The sequence below is a fragment of the Brassica oleracea genome, chromosome C4, assembly GCF_000695525.1.
Source record: "Brassica oleracea var. oleracea cultivar TO1000 chromosome C4, BOL, whole genome shotgun sequence".
In the NCBI taxonomy this organism is placed as follows: Eukaryota; Viridiplantae; Streptophyta; class Magnoliopsida; order Brassicales; family Brassicaceae; genus Brassica; species Brassica oleracea.
This window is the reverse complement of record NC_027751.1, coordinates 50,466,334-50,484,391: the sequence shown is the minus strand read 5'-3', so window position 1 is coordinate 50,484,391 and position 18,058 is coordinate 50,466,334. Positions and strand designations below refer to the sequence as shown.

Below are 18,058 nucleotides of genomic sequence, written 5' to 3'. Positions count from 1 at the left end.
TATTAATATTTCTTTTTAGTAAACTTTTTATAAATATGGTAATAGCCCATACATCATCTATAAAATAAATATATTCATATATTCCGAAAAAATACGACATGGAAAATTTTATTTAATATTGATTTATATTTTTGGCAAACTTATTAGAATATGGTAATAATTCATATATTACATTTAATATTGATATTTTTTTTTGGTAAACTTTTTATAAATATGGTAATACCTCATACATCATCTATAAAATAAATATATTCATATATAACATTTCAAGTTTCGAAATATTATTATTTTTGTATAATTATACAATTTGTATTACTAAGCTTTCAAAAATTTCTACAATTTTTTTAAAAATTTAAATATCGAATCCTAAGATCATTAGTTTCTTATATATTTATAAATTTTATAAACATTGTTTAGGCTAAATTTTGATAACTATACAATTTTATATCATTTTATTAGTTTTATACAAATTGATTTAATATATATCAAATCTATATTAAATATTAGTAAGAAAATAGTAAAATCTATGATATTTAATACTCCATCCGTTTCATATTAAGTGTCATTTTAGAAAAAATTTCCGTTACAAAATAAGTGTCGTTTTTGATTTTCAATGCAAAATTTATTAATTTTATGCAAAAATTATTTTTCTATTGGTTGAAATATGGTTAGGTGTATAGGTAATAGTGTTTTTTATAGAAAATATACAAAATTAATCGTTTTCTTAATCCGTGTGCCGAAACCTAAAACGACACTTATAATGAAACAGAGAGAATAAAACTTATTTTTAAATATAAATTAAATTTAATAAATTCCATAGGTCTAGAAAAACACCTAGTTATTTTATATAACGTCAACGTTGTATGAGTTTTTCAAATTAAGAAAGGATATCAAAAGTGATAATGCAACCTATTTTTTTACTCACTGCTTTGTTTAAAATCCATGTCTATACATTAGATGTGGCATTTACGAGATCTAAAAGATATATCATATATCATATGATCATTCGAGAAGAGAAATTGTGTGGTTATAATTAGACTTTAACTTTTCACTGGATTTTATTAGAATTTTTTTTAACAGAGCAATAAAGATGTTTGAGAAAAGCAAAAGACAATAACACGGATTTTCAGAAAGTATATATTATGAAAATCTGAAACACACAACAACGAAAGTCACATAAAATGCATAGTAAAGTTATAAACCCTTTATCACTAACCACATATATCAATTTACTTTTCATATATATATATTTGTTTGTTATAAAACACATCTTCATAACACAACTAATGAGAATATAATTATTTTTATCTTATCTCTTTCTTCTTAAAAAAAACTCATCTCTCTCTTTCTATTTTTAGTATTTTTGTGGATATAAACTTTTTGTTCTTATTTATATTTATACAATAAATTTTATTTATTATTGTATCAATATATTGAGCTGGTTTTGGAGTATGGACTCCTAGCAAAAGCAATCACTGCAATTGTGACAGTCCTTCGTAATCGTGAACCATGTGGTAGTTGCAATTCACGAGAACTGTAGAAAAATACACACATTTGAATATACAAAAGGTTCAGGGTTCATTGCCTTTCGTTCTCAATGAGATCTCAAGGATTTACACACTTACACATATTTCAATATATTTTACTTGTTATGGACTCTTATCAAAAACAATTATTGCAATTGTTGACAGTCCTTCGTGAGTCGTGAAACATGTGTTGGTTGCAAGTCACGAGAAGGGTCAATAAATACACACATGTAATCAACCATAAGGTTCATCGCCTTCATTCTCAATCAGATCTCAAGAATTTACCGGTGCTCTCTCTCTCTCTCTCTCTCTCTCTCTCTCTCTCTCTCTCTCTCTTTCTTTTTGTACTTCATGTAGCTATGACATCCTCTCTCTCTCTCTTTTTTCTTTTTTTCTTTTTCCATTGTTAGTAGTCCGCTTATGATTACCATTAACATCAAATACCATTAATCTTATCTTATACTACTAATAATTAACTACATAACCTTACCTGTGTAAAACGTTTACATGAATATCACTGAATATCTTGAGATCGTTTCACCGAAGATTTAAGAGAAGTGGGAGGAGTGTTTAGTGCAGGATATCTCAACAAATAGTGAGAAGCCTGTGAATGCGTTTTCTTTTTTGAATGAGGAAGATATATTAATGTGTTTAGCCGTTGGGATATGGTGTCATATCTAACTGTGAATACGCATTTTCAGTCAGCTATGTGGGGGCTTTGTTCGATACTATTATTAAGCTTATAAAATCACACTATATATAAATATTATCCATCAGTTGATTACTTACTCTATATGTGATTCTTGGACCGTTTTGGTGTTCATGCTGTGTATAAGAATATGCTACAATGTTATCATGATATTACTGTTCTACCAAAAAAGCTTGGCATACTTTACTTTTTATCACCGTTATTTCCTCAGTATGTATGATTTCATTTGTGTATGTTTACATTGGTAGCATTAGTAGAGGTTTTTAAATGAATTTTGGATTATTATTTAAATCAAACTTTAACATTTTCTAAAACATTAAATCAATATAATAATCTATCTTCCTCATTTTATTACAGGATTTGAAGATTCAAAATGGGGAGGATGTACCAGAAGATGGCTCTTTGCGGTGGTGAAGGTGGGAGTGAATGGGACGATGGTGTATACGAGGGAGTAAAGAAAGTGTATGTTGGGCAAGATCTCTCACGTATCACTTACATCAAATTCGAATACGTGAAGGAAGGCGGCGAAGTTGTAACACGTGAATATGGGACAGTAACTCAAGAAGACCCTAGAGAGGTTCTCCACTGCATTTACTCTCCAGTTTTTCACATTCTTAGTTTCTTTTTCGTGTATTTTATTTCTTGATTGAACAAATAACATTTCTCAAGTGCAGTTTGTGATTGAATATCCGGATGAACACATCACAGCGGTGGAGGGAAGCCACAACAAAGTGGCTCTGATAGCCACGGAAGTGATCACGTCCCTTGTCTTCAAGACATCAAAGGGTAGAACGTCTCCAACGTTTGGTCCAAACTTGTTTGGAGTTGTCAATGGTACAAAGTTCAAGTTCGAGGACGAGGGAAAGAAGATTGTAGGTTTCCACGGACGGTCAGATAAAGCTGTCGACGCTCTTGGAGTTTACCTTGAACTAGACTCTCTGACCACGCCTTTCCCTATTTACAAGCTTGAAGCCCAAGGTGGTAAAGAGGGGAGTGTTTGGGACGATGGTTGTTTCGACGGTGTTAGGACGGTGCGTGTTGGTCAAGATGATTGTCGTATCACTTATTTGGAGTTTGAGTACGTGAAAGGTGCGAGGTTTGAGACACGACACCATGGGGTGAAAGGAGAAACCCAATCTGAGGTATTCTCTACTAGGTCTTATATACATGATTGGCCTAATAATTTTCAAAAAAGAAGTTATAGGTCATGTTAGATCGATGTTAATTCGGGTTATTTGTGAAATAGTATAACAACCAAAAGTTTAGTACCAATAAGTTGGTGATCTAGTAGTTCTGAAAATTCACATGGTTGTTAGTTTGGAAATGATGATTGATATAATACTATTAGTGAGTATGAAGTATCTCCCTCATACTTCCAAAGCAGGTTCTATTTTTGGGATAATTCATTTATCGATAATTAGTTTTAAGTTGTAAACCATAAGAGTTAATATGATATTAGAGTTTCTAAATCTAGGGACCTGTAACATTAATTTCAATTGATATGAAGTTGAAGGTCTATAAAACTTGATATTTCCCAGCTTCAGAATGATTCATGGTTTACAAAATAAAAGTGATAAATATTAAATTGTAAATTTCAAAAAATAATTATGTTTATTAAATTTCTATTGGCTAAAAGTCACTGAAAAATAGTTAATCACAAAAATATATAATAAAAATTTAATATTTTTTTTAATGGGTGAAAACTTTAAACCATGAATCATTTTGAAACTGATGAGTATACTGTAGTTAGATCCGTGTGTTTGGATTTCTTAAGATAAAATCCTTTTGAATTTTGCTTCTTGTTGCAGTTTTTTTTTTTCATCAACTTATACAGTTTCTTGTTGCAGTTTGTGGTAAATTTTATGAATGAACACATCACATTGGTGGAAGCAACCTATGATAACCCGAAGCTTTTCCGCAATACCGTCATTACCTCACTTAAGTTTGAAACATCAAGGGGCAGAACAGCAATCTTTGGGTATGAAGTTGGTAAGAAGTTTGTGCTGGGGCAAAATGGGGGTAGGCTTCTCGGATTCCATGGAAAGGAAGGTGAAGCTATCGATGCTCTTGGAGCTTACTTTGAAGACATTCCCGTTCCCACTCCCCCTCCAGTGATAGGAGATTCATGGGGTGATTATGGTATCTACGATGGTGTGAAGAAGATAAAAATAGGACTCTATGAGGAAGGTATAGCCTTTGTCAAGTTTGTGTACATTAAAGGCAATGGCCTTGTAACTGGTGATGACCATGGGAAGATAACTTCACTTGGCGCTGAAGAGGTCATTTTCTAAAACAACAACTAGAGTTTTGTTTCAAATATACTTTACCTTTAACATTTTCACTTACTATCTTTGTTTTACCATTGAGCCTTTTGCAGATTGTGCTTGAGAATGGTGAATATCTCACAGGCATAGAAGGCTACTATAGACCTATACCTCGTGCACCATTTGGAAAGACTGTGTCTATTAAGTTCAAGACAAACAAAAGGGAGACACCTCTGTATGGATTGGATTCTGGTGAGAAGTACTCGTTTGAGGAGAAAGGCCACAAGATCACAGGGTTCCATGGACGAGCTACCACCGATGTCATCTACAGTATCGAAGCCATTTCCAGGCCATTCTAGCTGATAATCTGCTAGTCACATCGACTAAATTTCAGTAAGAGATTGGTGTGTGTTTCTCTTTATGAATAATAATATTACTTTCAATATACTGGTGTGTAAACTCTTTTATAATTTTGCTATTCTTGTTTCTTTTGAGACCCTTCAAATATAGTTTACCTATCTTTATCGACTCTTTTAATAAAGAACAAACACTAATAATTTTGTTACAGAAATATCACACAAAATTATCCATATTCAATGTACAATAATCACCAACAAACACTACAAAGTTTTTGTAACAAAAACATCATACAAGAACCCTTTTTTTTTATAAAATATTATTAATTAAACAAGAAGCTGCAAGTGCAGAGCAAAGCAAAACCATCTAACATATTCTCAAACTACTACAACTGCTTCATTTCTACCTGCTGTTCAATCAATCAGCATATTCAAATCTTGTGCTCCCTGTACAGACTATGACTGAGACACTCTCCAACAAGCGTACATGCAAATGCAGGTTTAAAAGCAAAACAAAACCGATAGATAGATAGATTACAACCTACTTCAGTAGTACTTTCCATATCTTTCCATATCTTCCCCATATAAACGGCTAAAGACCAAACCGATAGTCCTGCTGATACATAAAGCAACCCAGCACCGGAAGCTACGAGCCATCCAACACTGCTGTCCCGGCTTGCGAGAAGTATGGTTAGTGCTGTCATCTGCGTGGCGGTTTTCCACTTTCCCAAGTTGTTAACCGCAACGGCCTGTGAGCATCAAACAAACACACAAAAAAAGCTCTTACATACTACAGTACCAGAGATAGATGCCGGTGGTCTAACATTACCTCTAAAAGCTTTCCATTTTGAGATGCAGCCCATTCTCTCACTGCGGACATTGTAATCTGCATAAAGACAAATGCATCATACAGTTAAGGATATGCCATTTACTACTATTAAGGAGAAAACAATCAATTTTCTCTGCAAAAGAATATTAAAGAGAATACAATCCAATTTTCTAACCTCTCTACCAATGATTGCAATAGACGGTACCGTTAGTAACCATGGGAGTGGTCCTAACACAGCAACGTCGATAGGTTTTGTACACAGTAAGATGAGTGTAGCTGCGACCATAAGCTGAAGACACACGATATAAATCAGAATCTAACAATAAACCTCACGTCCACTAAAAACAAAGCTTGTGATTAGAAAAGACCTTATCTGCAACAGGATCCAAAAACGCTCCAAACGCAGAACCTAACTTAATCTGAAACGCACACCGTCAAGATTGCAACTTAAACACAGAGACAGATAATAAAAAAAAAAAAAAAAAAAAAAAGTGCCTTGCGAGCAAGATAGCCGTCATGCCCGTAAAAAAAAAAAAAAAAAAAAAAAAAAAAAAAGTGCCTTGCGAGCAAGATAGCCGTCATGCCCGTCAGTAACGGCTGCTGCAACGAAGATGCTTGTGGTGGCAGTTGCTCCCCACCAACCATCAACGTAAAACGCTACAAGCAACAACAACAACACAAAGGTGAACACTTTAACATGAAAACACAATCCCAAAAAGAGCTTACAACAACACAAAGGTGAAAACTTTAACATGAAAAAATACAATCCCAAAAGAACTAGTGAGAAGCAACAACAAAAAGGTGAAGACTTTAACATGAAAAACACAATCAATCCCGAAAAGACTACAACTTTAGAAGTGTAGAGAGGCCTACTTGCGACTAGGAGCGGGACGGCAGCTACACGACAAATGGTTAAGACGGTGGGCAATGTAAGAACTTTGGAGGAAGAGTTGTCGTCACTGAAACTGTTCTGTACATTGTCGGGTGGTGGTGGGTGTTTCTCTGATGAAGAGGAAGAGAAGGAGGGTGTTACGCGGTGGTGGGGACGACATCGCTGAACCCTAAAGGTTATAGCTTTATGGGAGGAGTGACGGGGAGCGAAAACGCAGCCTGAGGAACGGCTAAGATGCGCCGCCGGGGAAGAAAGACGTAACGTGCGCCGCAATTTGAGGAAGGAAGCAAGGCTGGATCTATTTGAGCTTTTTGATTTTTGATTCAGTAATTTTGGCTCAAAGGTTAATATCGAAGAAGCTGAAGTTGAATAAAGCTAAAATAGATTAAATTAAACCACTGTTTTGAAAATCAGACTGACTCGACACTAACCAGTTCAACCAGGTTTTCTATTTTTTTCTAGCTAATTAAAAATATTAATATAAAATTCTATAACTGATTAATATAAATAATAAAAAAATTTATATTAGATAATTATCAAAAGATTAATATGATTTGTTATACTAAAATCTCAGGGAAAAAATATTTTTCACTTAAATTTCTTAAAACTAGAGTTCGCGAACCGGACTATTGATTTTAACGAGTTTTACTGGTTTTGATGGTTTAATATAAATCTAACTTTTGAAATACTTGAAACCGACTAGATAAATGAGTTACGGTTCAATCGGTTCAATCAAATATTTCGGTTCGGTTTTCAAAACATTAACATTGATATAACCTATATTTTCACCCAAAAATACAGATATTTTATATAAAAAATATAAAGTTCGTTTTGAAAAGAAAAACTAATTTTATTATTTTCTTAGTGAATTCGAAAATAATTTTTGTTTGGCTATAGGAACAATTAAAAATCTTGCCTTTCTCTCTCTCTCTCTCTCTCTCTCTCTCTCTCTCTCTCTCTCTGAGTCTTCACACTGTAACTTCATCTTCATCTCCAAACTTTCAATCGCGTAATGATGATCAAGCAAGTTAAGTAGCCTAGCTTACTACTACTACTCCACCGGATCTCACCGGAGAGATCTCGCCCTCCGTCTCATTAACGATGATCACCGACGCCGTGAATCCTCTCTCCACATCCGACCACAAAAGGTATCGCCTTTTGTATCTTCTTCTTCTTCTCCGTAGCTACTACATTGCCTAGCTCCTTCATTGATGATATATCATCTAATGATGACCTTGATTAGTTATCTCTGTGGTGTAATCCCTTAGTAAAGCCATCAACTTTTTAATGTCTCAATGGATTGTTGTAATAAAAGCTAACAAAAAAACTAACGGAGATTCTTGTCTGAATTTATGTTAGTTTGATTTTTGATTGGGTTTTTATTAAACAGGGATGCTTATGGATTTTCTGTGAGGCCTCAGCATGTGCAAAGATACCGAGAACATGTCAAAATCTACCAGGTTCTTGTATCTCCACGTCTTTTTTAATTTTCTACTCTAGATACCTTCTTACTTACACATGTTTTAGTTCATACATTATCCTTGTCTTAAATTTTGGTGATCCCATATTATAAGTTGTGAAAGATATCAGAAAACTTAAATTTTAGTAATCTCAAATTGCTTGAGATGTCTAAAGGCTCACACTATAGTAGTAGTAGTGATAAGTCATTTTTGGTTTTTTTTGGTTTTTTTTTTTAATTGGTGGAAGCAGTTTGTCTTTCCTTGATTTTGTTTCACCTTGAATCTCTAACGCAGGAGGAAGAAGAGGAGAGGTGGGACAGGTGGAACAGTTTCCTCGAAGATCATGGATCATCTGAAGAAAAATATCTGCCACCAGGTCCTAATTTAACTCCCGGAGATGAGAAGAAAGTGCTAAGATCTCAGATATGGACTGAGGTCAGGCCATCTCTTCGAGCAATTGAGGGCTTGATGAGTGCTCGTGTAAAAAAGAAAGACCATTCTTCGAATGGCGAGCGAGGAGCTCAAAGATCGAATCCATTTCAGGATGATTCTTCAGATAGCACATGTGTCTCCTCCAGCATGCCTGCTGCTGATGCAAAGTCCCAAGTATCTGCATTCCCTTGGAAAGAAGAACTCCAAGTACTTGTTCGCGGTGGTGCTCCTATGGCTCTGAGGGGTGAGGTAATACTTTCTTTTTTCATTCTGCACTCTTGTCATGATATTTAATTATTTCATGCTCAACAAAGTGTGTATACAAAATTTCCAGCTCTGGCAAGCATTTGCGGGAGTTAAGAAACGCCGGGTCGAGAACTATTACCAAAGTCTGCTTGCTGCTGATGGTCTAGGAAAGGACATAGAGCTGCAGGATGAGAAAAGTTCAAGTGCAGACCCACTCGCTGCTGTGGAGAAATGGAAAGGACAGATAGAGAAGGTTAGCAACTATATATTATCCTCTTGTGGACTCCTGTTGGTGTTGGTTCTTTTTTCTCAAGTGGTTGTTTGTTTCAAGTACAGGATTTACCCCGGACATTTCCAGGGCATCCTGCCCTAGATGATGATGGGAGAAATGCTCTGAGGAGATTGCTAACTGCTTATGCTAGGCATAATCCCTCTGTTGGATACTGTCAGGTATGTATATTCTAAGTTTGGTGACATGCTTACAAAATGATCATCTACCTGTAATTTATTGTCTTGTATTAAAAAAAAAAGAAAACATGTGCAGGCTATGAATTTCTTTGCTGGACTCTTATTACTTATGATGCCCGAAGAGAATGCTTTTTGGTATGTTCAGAAACTACTCTGCAACTATTTATACTGTGTGAAGTGTAAGCTAACTACGCATTACTTTTAATTTTGAGGTCGCTGATAGGAGTCATTGATGACTACTTCAATGATTATTACTCTGAAGAGATGATCGAGTCACAGGTAAGAATACTAGCTGAATGTTTTTTGCACAATGCTGTCTTATCTTTGGGTTGTTCATTGTTCCTGGATTCTTTCTTATTTTAGGTTGACCAACGAGTTCTGGAGGAGTTGGTTCGAGAGAGATTTCCTAAAATGGGTTAAGTTTCTTCATTGTCTTGTTTTCATCTTATACCAAAGATGGTCGCAGGTTGGTTGCTAATGCTCTTTGTTATATACTTAAATTTGCAGTTCAACATCTAGATTATCTTGGAGTGCAGGTGGCTTGTGTTACAGCGCCATGGTTTCTTTCCATCTTCATCAATATGCTTCCATGGGAAAGTGGTCAGGTTCCAAACCTTGATCTTGCCAGATTTTTTATTGATCATTATGAAAGATTTTGTTTGTTTTAACAGTTCTCAGAGTGTGGGATGTGCTTCTGTTTGAAGGAAACTGTGTAATGCTTTTCAGAACAGCACTTGCATTGATGGAACTTTGTGTCATTCTTTATGTTTAACTTATAATTAATGATAACATTTCTCCCACCTTTTAATGCTTTTCACTTGAAAGAGTTTCAACAACTTCTCTAGGTTCTTCGGTTGAAGGGTGAACTCTGCAATTTGGTTGAGGAGAAACGATCTGCTTTACTGAGGTTAGTATATGACTTTGGAGATTCAAATCAGGCCTGAACTTTTATATTTATCTCCTCATTATTCCTCTGATCACTTCATATGTAATGGTAGAGCTGAAGAGTTGGAAGTTGCTCTCATGGAGATGGTCAAACAAGACAATCGGCGTCACCTGAATGCTAAGGTATTCTCTCATTTTTTTTTAATTTTATTTAAAACTATGCTTCCTAATTAGGTGTGCATTCAGTTCTTTATTTATCTATGAATAAGGACAATGCTTGCTCCTTGTATTTTTTGGTTTGGGGGGTAGATTGAGCAGTTAGAGCAAGGGGTGAGAGAGGTTCGAAAGCTTGTTTCTGATAAGAAGGATCGAGAAGCTGCTATGATACAGGTTTGCATTTCAGATTAATATGTGCTCTCTTCTAGCTAGCGCAAATTCAATGTATGATGCTGACCACTTGAGAGAATAATAATGAAGGTGTTGATTGGGATGGAGCAAGAACATAAGGTAACGGAAGATGCACGGAGAGCTGCTGAGCAGGATGCAGCAGCGCAGAGACATGCTGCCCAAGTGCTTCAGGTAAAATGGCTTTGACTAGTATTCCATTTTTGCTCAAGTCTGATAACCCAAAAACAATGGTGTTAGGACAAATATGAGGAAGCTGTTGCTGGGCTTGCTGAGATGGAGGAGAGGGCAGTAATGGCAGAGTCAATGTTGGAGGCGACTTTGCAGTATCATAAAGCACAACCTTCACCACGGTATGTTTTATCATATACCTACAAATATTAATTATATTTAATTTCTAAAAACGTGGAATCCCAGACAAAACATTAAGAAATAATATTTAATATATATGCAAATCGTCATTATCGATCCAATAATCAACTAAACATAAGCTCTTTATGCCTCTCTTACTGCTTTTATTTGTTGGAATAATATTTGGGGTTTCCTAGCTCTTGCCCTTGCAAAAGAACATATATTATTTAGGTAGAGGCCCTTCATCTGGTTGCTGAATGAAATATTATCATCATATCACCGAGCGTCAATGATTGACATGGTGAATTTGTTAACTGTGCAAGCTTCATCTTCACTCCGAGTATCAAGAGAACTTCCGCTGGCTACGCAGTAACCTGGCCGTTTAGGTTGAGGTATAAATACTGCTTCACTTCCGAGCATCAAAACTACTGACGACATCATTGGTCTATCCTCTACATGTTCTTGAACACACAAGAGGCCAATTTGTAAGCATCTTAATATTTCACGTGGCCTGAACGTTGGTGATGAAGAATCTACGGCCGTGTCTAGTATCTCTAGACGTTGATTTTCATTCCATTGCTTCCACACCTGGTTCGTTCGGATCTTAATTTTCTTATTAATATGGGGTCAGAAAATCGAATAAGACGAGTGGTGTTTCAAAAGCTTACGTACATATCCCAGAAGATTAAGATTACCATCCGAGTGGCAGAAGCCTTTATTCCTCTTGCCACTTATAATTTCAAGAAGCAAGACCCCAAAACTGAACACATCTGACTTCATCGAGAATGTCCCGTTCATCGCATATTCTGGAGACATGTAGCCACTGCATAACAATTATATATAAAAAGCTATCATGTAGCTCTTTTGTTTCAATATATATATATATATATATATATATATATACTATATATGATGCTTTTAAGTGCTTACTAAGTTCCGACCACCTTCCTCGTGTTAGCTTCCGTCTCATCCCGTCCAAGATCCTAGCCATTCCGAAGTCTGAAATTTTTGGAACCATATCTTTATCAAGCAAGACATTGCTTGCTTTCAAATCCCTATGGATGATTCTAAACCGTGAGTCTTGGGGAAGATACAGAACCCCTCGGGCAATACCATTGATGATATCAAATCTCATTTGCCAATTTAACATACAGCTTATGGTTTTATCTGCACTTCGTTCACAAACATTAACATATTTCCAAAAGACATCAACGGTGTGAACTATAAGTCGTGACACTAACCAAAGATATGAGAATCGAGGCTTAGATATGAGAATCGAGCATGACCGCCTTCGAAGTAAGTCCAGATATCAACGAGGTCTCCGGTCCAAGTCACACAACCCAGTCCATCTTTTCCAAATGCAATCGCTAAGACACCTCTCTTTGCATTTCTTCCCATCGATGATTCCCCGATCCACAGTCGCCGTCTTAGTATCTGGCATTTTCGTATTATTTAGCTCGAAAAAGTCATGATCTCCTCCGCAGCTTAGCTGCGTCCTCCTTACACACCCAGATATTGAACGGCCTACCCACTCATCCCGCTCTGCCCATTCTGATGATGTCGAGGTCCACGTGACTCGCTCGAGCATCCAGTCTCTCGTTGTCAATATCGAGTAGATGCTATGGTTGGTCATACGGAAGCTGTAAAATTGGAAACCATGTAATCTGATCCTCGCATCGCCGCTAAACTCGATTCCATTCCAGGGACCGCTCCTTGCCTCTACCCATCCATGATTCATACGAAGAATAAATTCAGGCAATCCCCATTGAGTTTCGAGGTTGAACGTGAAGTTCCCGCTCGCCGGATCATCCGAACTTCTCCATGATGTAAGAAACCTGTTGCGCCCTGTTTTGAGATCGTAACCTTGTTTCATCTCCGGAAGTAAAGTATCTGTCGGAAAATCGAAACTCTGCCACAAGAATTCACTAGGGTCGTCGTTGTAGGAGTGTCTCAGTACAAAGTTTCCGTTGGGGAGAACCTCTGCCGTCACCGGCGCATCGCGGCTAGGAAGACTCGTCCACCAAACAGTTTTATTGAACTGATCTAGCAGGTGAAGATTGTTACCAGAGATTTTGAGGGTACCACTGGATGTAGAGAGAGGGTTGTCTCTGTTGGCGACCCATGCGTACGTCTTCTCTGAGACTTTCTTATACCGTATTCCGAGATACCAACGCGGAAGTGCCGAGGGTTTGAAGAAACCAAGCTCGAAGGCTCCGCCAGGAGATACAAGTGTTCTGTTGCTTGAGATTGTGAGAGACTCTGAAGACGACAATTTATTGGTGGAATTGATCGAGAGGGCCGGACGAAACAGAATCAGGACAAAGAAGACGAGCAAGGACGAGACGCTGTAAGCATTGTTGTAAATGTTTTGTACACCTTTCATCTTTCTTTCTTTCTTTCTTTTTTTTCTTTTTATATTTATAAACTTAAATTATTTTCTTTACCTAGCACATGCAAGCGCAAAATGTCGTGTTCGTTATTAGTTCCCAACATAGCATGCGAAAAAAAAAACAAAAAAACATAGCATGCCGTGTTCTTGAAAAGATATCTACACGTTATGGTGGTGTTGTCACATTCGATACATTCAAAGTATAACGACAAGTTTCGGAAATTTTCTTCTAACGATTTATGGGAAGATTAAATATGATCATTGGACTAGAGGAAACGAACCAACTAGAGTTTACGTTGGTTCTTTTTTTTTTTAACACTGAATATTTCATTGTGGTGGAGTCCAAAAGGACAAAAGTGAGGGAGAACCCCTGAGTTACATGACATAGAATTTAAAGGAAATCAAATAAGACTATGAAAGAAACGAAACAAAAACCGAAATGAGCTGGAGTACCAGTAGGTACTTGGAAGAGTTCAACACAGATAACTCAGAATAAGGTTATGAAATGACTTGAGGTGTAAGTCAGTAACATTTTACGCAAAACGGGTGTTAAGTATTTCTCGTTGATTATTCTGGAAAACTTTGCTAAACTCAACATTATAGAATTCGATATAAAAATTAGATCAGTACATTACATAATATGATATCAGAATAAATTTAATTTTAAACTATTATTGAATATAGTAATAAAATTGTAAATATAAATACAAACCGAACAGGACAACTGTGACCATAATGAAACCAATAAGCGAAGGTTGAAAAGCATTTTTCATCTTAGCTAATGAACTAAATGTGTTTTTAAACTAAAAAGAAATATATTTATAGATGAATAAAAAATTGAAAGATATCTAATTTAAGCTACGTATCTTCTAAAATTCCTATATAAAAGGATTGAATTTGACCAAAACTCTTTTTCAAAATTTCTAGTTTTTTTATAGATAAATTTATTTAAAATATTTCTCGATATACACATAAAAACAACATGTGTTCAAAAAAAAAAATACACATAAAAACAACCAATCGTCAAAGCTATGTGAGGAGCTATACACAAAGTGTGAAGACGACATGGACCACTTACAAGCTCTCCGACTCCCTTCCATGGCTAAATTCAGTGCACTATGAGAGGTTAACCAAGGTAATAATATATACACACCAAAATCAGATTTGGAAAAACAAGTATTTGAGGATTTTACATCAAACAGTTAATGCTACTTGTGTGCAGATGATGGGCAAAGCACGGTCTTTGTTCATCAAATAATACAATAACAGGCTGTTCAACTGGCTGGTTGCGTTCTCTTTAGTAAAGGTAGTGGTGGAACGGTTCATTATAAAGTTCATTTTGTTAGAAATGACGGCATGGATACTCTTATATTCTTGAGACATTACCAAGTATGTTCTGGACAGCAGAATCTCTTTTCTACAACCCAGTATGGCATTTCATTGTTGGGACTTGGGATACTGTTGTGTATAGTCCTGTTCTCGACTTAGATAGGTAACAACAAATTTTGGCTACAAACCCGGTGGATTGGCTAACATTCACGACATAGATCGAGGTGTTCCAGAGATTATATGAGGATTTTGAGTATGTGAGCATGTCTCATATTCCTCGAAGTAGGAATGATCGGTCGGACGCGTTAGCAAAAACATTATTTTTTTTTTTTTTATCACAATTAAAAATTCAATTCAGTTATTTGGGTAGTGGGGCCTTCTTAACCGTTTGGGCTGAATACGTTTTCTTTTTAATTAATCAAATCGTTCAAATGGTTGAATATGATGGTTGGGCACAATTAGATGTTGGACTTCATTTTAGCGGTCATCTTTTTATGATAAAGAGTTTTGATGAGGTTCAAATCTGCAATTGTTCCAGTGACGATGCTATTAGCGACAATTCATTGAACAACTCAAATACACATGATTTCTCACATCAAACAACAAAAATAGGATCATGAGTAAATGATAAAAGTATTAAAAATATAATGAAGTGATAGACAGATAGACAGATAATATAATAAAACTTTATTATTTCTTCTTTCAAATAATAAGTACTAATTATAATATAATAGTTTTTAATTTATGGCTTTATGCTACCGAAGAAAAAAGGTGAAAACCGACAGGGGGTGGATTTACATCCTCCCTCAAGGTCCATTAGACAATGTACTAGGCCCATTTGGCTAGAAAACCCTACACATATCATTGTATAAATAAAGAGATCTTTCTCTTGATTATGGGGATCTTCTCTTCTCTTTTCCATTTTTTATACTTAGAACACTTCTTACAAAGAGTTTATAGATTTATTTACACTTGTAATCATACATGTAAAACAATCTTTGATCTATAAATTCTTTTTGATGTTCATTTCTCATTTGATTCTTTAAGATTTCTCCTAAACCTCAAGAATCTAATCTTTTATTTTTAGATTCTTTTATTGTATTGATTCAACAAACATTTCAGCATAAACACAATTTTTGGATCAAATAGTTGGCGCTAGAAGGAGGGGGCTAAGGAAAATTATCTTCAAAGATTTCAAATTCGAGAGAATCCTATATCTAACTTCACCTCAACCTAAAGGATGAAACTTTCTTCGGGTGAGACTTTCATCGAGCAGTTGGTGAGCAGTTTGGACCGAGTATTGAGACTCTGAATAAGATAAGTTTCACCATCTTATCTCATTATTAAGTTTTGACTTGTGATTATAGCATAATATACGTGTGCTTAATCTATGAAAAGAAATTTAATTAAAAAAAAAACTGATCTAGGATTTAGGAGTCGCAGTCAAAACGGAGATCCGGGGAAATCCATTCGATGGTCCCGACGACAACCCTGCGTGCGACGGAAGGAGAGATCGAGCAGAGCTGTTTCGTCGTGTTCTGTCGACGGACATGGCTTCTCGTCCAGATAGAGCTCCGACAAAGGCAACAGAGGCGGTCGTGGGTCAATTCCTGAGCCTACAAGATTCGGACAACTTCTAATCTCCGGTGAGTTTGTAAATGGACGAGGCCGTCGTTGCTTCCTCAGAGCCGTCGAGCTCCACTCAACTGCAACCGACAATGAGATGGTTGTACAACGCGGAGATTCGGCTTGATTCCTCCCTCTGTGCCTCCAGTTCGTGGTTTCAGAGATTCGGCTCGGTTCCAGGCTCGTCGGTGGGTCTTCGGTGACATCAAGCAAGGCTCCATGAGAAAGCTTCCTCCTTTATCATGTGAGACCAGATGGCGAGATACAACGCAGAGATTCGGCTTGGCCCTCTGTGCCTCCAGTTCGTGGTTTCAGAGATTCGGCTCGGTTCCAGGCTCGTCGGTGGGTCTTCGGTGACATCAAGCAAGGCTACATAAGAAAGCTTCCTCCTTTATCATGTGAGACCATATGGTGAGAGCCTTTGGGCCTCAAGAAGCTTGTTAATGCTAAGGGCCATGATGATGTCTCATGAGAAGTTTGAGAAGCTCTTGCCAATTACGGCAAGTTGACCTCAAGACCTTGATTCATCACCATGACTAACCGCAGAGACAAGAACAAGAGCAGCATTGACGTCGTCAAGGTCTCCACTCTAGCCTCCGCCTGACATCCAGCAAGTGGGTCAGTTCATCGCATTGACAGTGAAAGCTCATCAACGGACCAAAGATCTTCAAAGGCACGAGCTTCATGTCCAAGAAGAGCTCGTCGGTGGAGAGCATCGAGCTTGAGCTTTACGTTCAGGCAAAGCATCAGTTTGACTCGAGATCACCGATCTCACCGAGGTCGAGAACTAGCCATCCATCCAGAGGCATCAGTCACGATCGTTGAACCAACAAGCCAATGATGATCGAAGCCCGACGAACGTCCTTCTCGGCAATAAGTGGTGTAACGGGAAGATCAAGACTTTTCTCGGTTTAGTTGCAACTAGCTGAGGCGTAACATGTTGCCTAGCTCAGATGGAATGGATCCAATCGCACCATGATCTCTGCACGATCTCATCAAGCTCTTGCCTCTACGTCACAAAAGCTTCTCGTCAAAGTGAAAAGGAGTCGCAACGTCTTAGGCTCTATCAGTGACGATGTTCTCAAGCCATCACAAATACAGTTATAGCCTTGCCTTGGAAGTACGATACATGGCTTTACCTACATCTATATACGTCACCACGCTTCCATAAAGCTCTTGCTTCTACCTCACGCGTCATGACCGTCTGCGTCTCTTCACCAAGTTGGAGGCCTCACGTCCATTTCTTCGTCACGTGCTGATCAAGAGCTCCCTTCTCGATCCAAGACTTCGTGTAATCTTTGCAAAAGTGATGCGACGAGGAAAATCAAGAACTTGAAGCTTCTCATCTCCGAACTCTGCTGCTAAGGATGCAAACATCATAGCATTGAGCTCTTGCTTCTTCACCAAGCAAGCTCTACCAACGACAAGATAAGTTCTTTTTTTTTAAACATCACATACACGTGTTACCGTAGACTTGTAGCTTTGGTTTGAATAATTAAACAACTCTAAGCTGCTCGTCCTCGTCTTCACTTCACTTAATTGAATTATAGTGTTAAGGTAACGATTGTGAATTTGGTTTAAACTATTAAACACTCTAAGCTTGCATATTAATTATGCAACGGTTGGTCATTTCTTTTGGTTTATATTGGTCTAATCATGATCATGCTTTTTGTGAACCAGAGCCAAAGAGAAAAACGGAGCCAACAAGCAGTTCCCACCATCATGTCCTCATGCTTCGAAGGACGGCCCTCAGCTACGAGCTTGCTGGAAGCAGTACAAGCGACACAAACCAGCACGCTTTCTCAAGATCATCATAGCCTGACGAACACACAAGCTAACAACTTGCTCGGCACACACGATCTCAACACGAGACTTCGGGTCGGCAATAGTT

At 37.1% G+C, this 18,058-nt stretch overlaps 5 protein-coding genes and 2 pseudogenes across 6 annotated transcripts; 4 read left to right on the top strand and 3 right to left on the bottom strand.

The window, feature by feature from the left end:
• Nucleotides 1–1,708: 1,708 nt before the first annotated feature.
• LOC106342119 (jacalin-related lectin 22-like) lies at nt 1,709–5,021 on the top strand. 2 transcript variants are annotated; one of them, XM_013780959.1, is made up of 5 exons: nt 1,709–1,813; nt 2,593–2,812; nt 2,910–3,377; nt 4,083–4,514; nt 4,613–5,021. In XM_013780959.1, the coding sequence occupies exons 2-5, from the start codon at nt 2,609–2,611 to the stop codon at nt 4,856–4,858; spliced, it is 1,350 nt and encodes a 449-aa protein (XP_013636413.1). In that variant the 5' UTR covers nt 1,709–1,813; nt 2,593–2,608; the 3' UTR covers nt 4,859–5,021. The 2 variants fall into 2 exon arrangements, with proteins under 2 accessions (XP_013636413.1, XP_013636414.1); XM_013780960.1 differs by lacking the exon at nt 1,709–1,813 and adding an exon at nt 1,931–2,121.
• LOC106339168 (CDP-diacylglycerol--glycerol-3-phosphate 3-phosphatidyltransferase 2-like) lies at nt 4,917–7,561 on the bottom strand. The gene is made up of 7 exons (XM_013777968.1): nt 7,549–7,561; nt 6,558–6,935; nt 6,244–6,341; nt 6,053–6,103; nt 5,860–5,973; nt 5,685–5,741; nt 4,917–5,604 (listed from the first exon to the last, which is right to left on the bottom strand). The coding sequence occupies exons 1-7, from the start codon at nt 7,559–7,561 to the stop codon at nt 5,287–5,289; spliced, it is 1,029 nt and encodes a 342-aa protein (XP_013633422.1). The 3' UTR covers nt 4,917–5,286.
• LOC106339167 (TBC1 domain family member 8B-like) lies at nt 7,477–9,954 on the top strand. Its single transcript, XM_013777967.1, has 10 exons — nt 7,477–7,724; nt 7,967–8,036; nt 8,331–8,717; nt 8,803–8,967; nt 9,051–9,164; nt 9,259–9,317; nt 9,395–9,461; nt 9,546–9,597; nt 9,690–9,782; nt 9,854–9,954. The coding sequence occupies exons 1-10, from the start codon at nt 7,678–7,680 to the stop codon at nt 9,952–9,954; spliced, it is 1,155 nt and encodes a 384-aa protein (XP_013633421.1). The 5' UTR covers nt 7,477–7,677.
• A 12-nt stretch (nt 9,955–9,966) lies between these two features.
• LOC106339853 lies at nt 9,967–10,926 on the top strand. The gene is made up of 5 exons (XM_013778722.1): nt 9,967–10,089; nt 10,181–10,250; nt 10,377–10,457; nt 10,545–10,646; nt 10,713–10,926. Exons 2-5 carry the CDS (start codon nt 10,206–10,208, stop codon nt 10,854–10,856), a joined length of 372 nt encoding a protein of 123 aa, XP_013634176.1. The 5' UTR covers nt 9,967–10,089; nt 10,181–10,205; the 3' UTR covers nt 10,857–10,926.
• A 173-nt stretch (nt 10,927–11,099) lies between these two features.
• Nucleotides 11,100–12,453, bottom strand: LOC106339851 (annotated as a pseudogene).
• Nucleotides 12,251–13,206, bottom strand: LOC106339166 (S-locus-specific glycoprotein S6-like). Its single transcript, XM_013777966.1, has 2 exons — nt 12,332–13,206; nt 12,251–12,257 (listed from the first exon to the last, which is right to left on the bottom strand). The coding sequence occupies exons 1-2, from the start codon at nt 13,204–13,206 to the stop codon at nt 12,251–12,253; spliced, it is 882 nt and encodes a 293-aa protein (XP_013633420.1).
• A 4,617-nt stretch (nt 13,207–17,823) lies between these two features.
• LOC106339165 overlaps nt 17,824–18,058 on the top strand; it is a 5,012-nt pseudogene continuing 4,777 nt past the window's right edge.

Bases quoted from the DNA above. Each gene is read 5' to 3' on its own strand.
- LOC106342119 (XM_013780959.1), top strand. From the start codon at position 2,609: ATGGGGAGGATGTACCAGAAGATGGCTCTTTGCGGTGGTGAAGGTGGG. The intron at 3,378-4,082 runs GTATTCTCTACT...TTCTTGTTGCAG, and splicing joins AAGGAGAAACCCAATCTGAG to TTTGTGGTAAATTTTATGAA. The intron at 4,515-4,612 runs GTCATTTTCTAA...AGCCTTTTGCAG, and splicing joins CTTCACTTGGCGCTGAAGAG to ATTGTGCTTGAGAATGGTGA.
- LOC106339168 (XM_013777968.1), bottom strand. The intron at 6,342-6,557 runs GTAGGCCTCTCT...TGTTGCTTGTAG, and splicing joins CGTCCCGCTCCTAGTCGCAA to CGTTTTACGTTGATGGTTGG. The intron at 5,974-6,052 runs GTCTTTTCTAAT...GTGTGTCTTCAG, and splicing joins TGGATCCTGTTGCAGATAAG to CTTATGGTCGCAGCTACACT.
- LOC106339167 (XM_013777967.1), top strand. From the start codon at position 7,678: ATGATCACCGACGCCGTGAATCCTCTCTCCACATCCGACCACAAAAG. The intron at 9,318-9,394 runs GTATGTTCAGAA...TTTAATTTTGAG, and splicing joins CCCGAAGAGAATGCTTTTTG to GTCGCTGATAGGAGTCATTG. The intron at 9,783-9,853 runs GTCAGGTTCCAA...TTGTTTTAACAG, and splicing joins TATGCTTCCATGGGAAAGTG to TTCTCAGAGTGTGGGATGTG.
- LOC106339853 (XM_013778722.1), top strand. From the start codon at position 10,206: ATGGAGATGGTCAAACAAGACAATCGGCGTCACCTGAATGCTAAG. The intron at 10,251-10,376 runs GTATTCTCTCAT...TTTGGGGGGTAG, and splicing joins GGCGTCACCTGAATGCTAAG to ATTGAGCAGTTAGAGCAAGG. The intron at 10,647-10,712 runs GTAAAATGGCTT...CAATGGTGTTAG, and splicing joins ATGCTGCCCAAGTGCTTCAG to GACAAATATGAGGAAGCTGT.
- LOC106339166 (XM_013777966.1), bottom strand. From the start codon at position 13,206: ATGAAAGGTGTACAAAACATTTACAACAATGCTTACAGCGTCTCGTCC.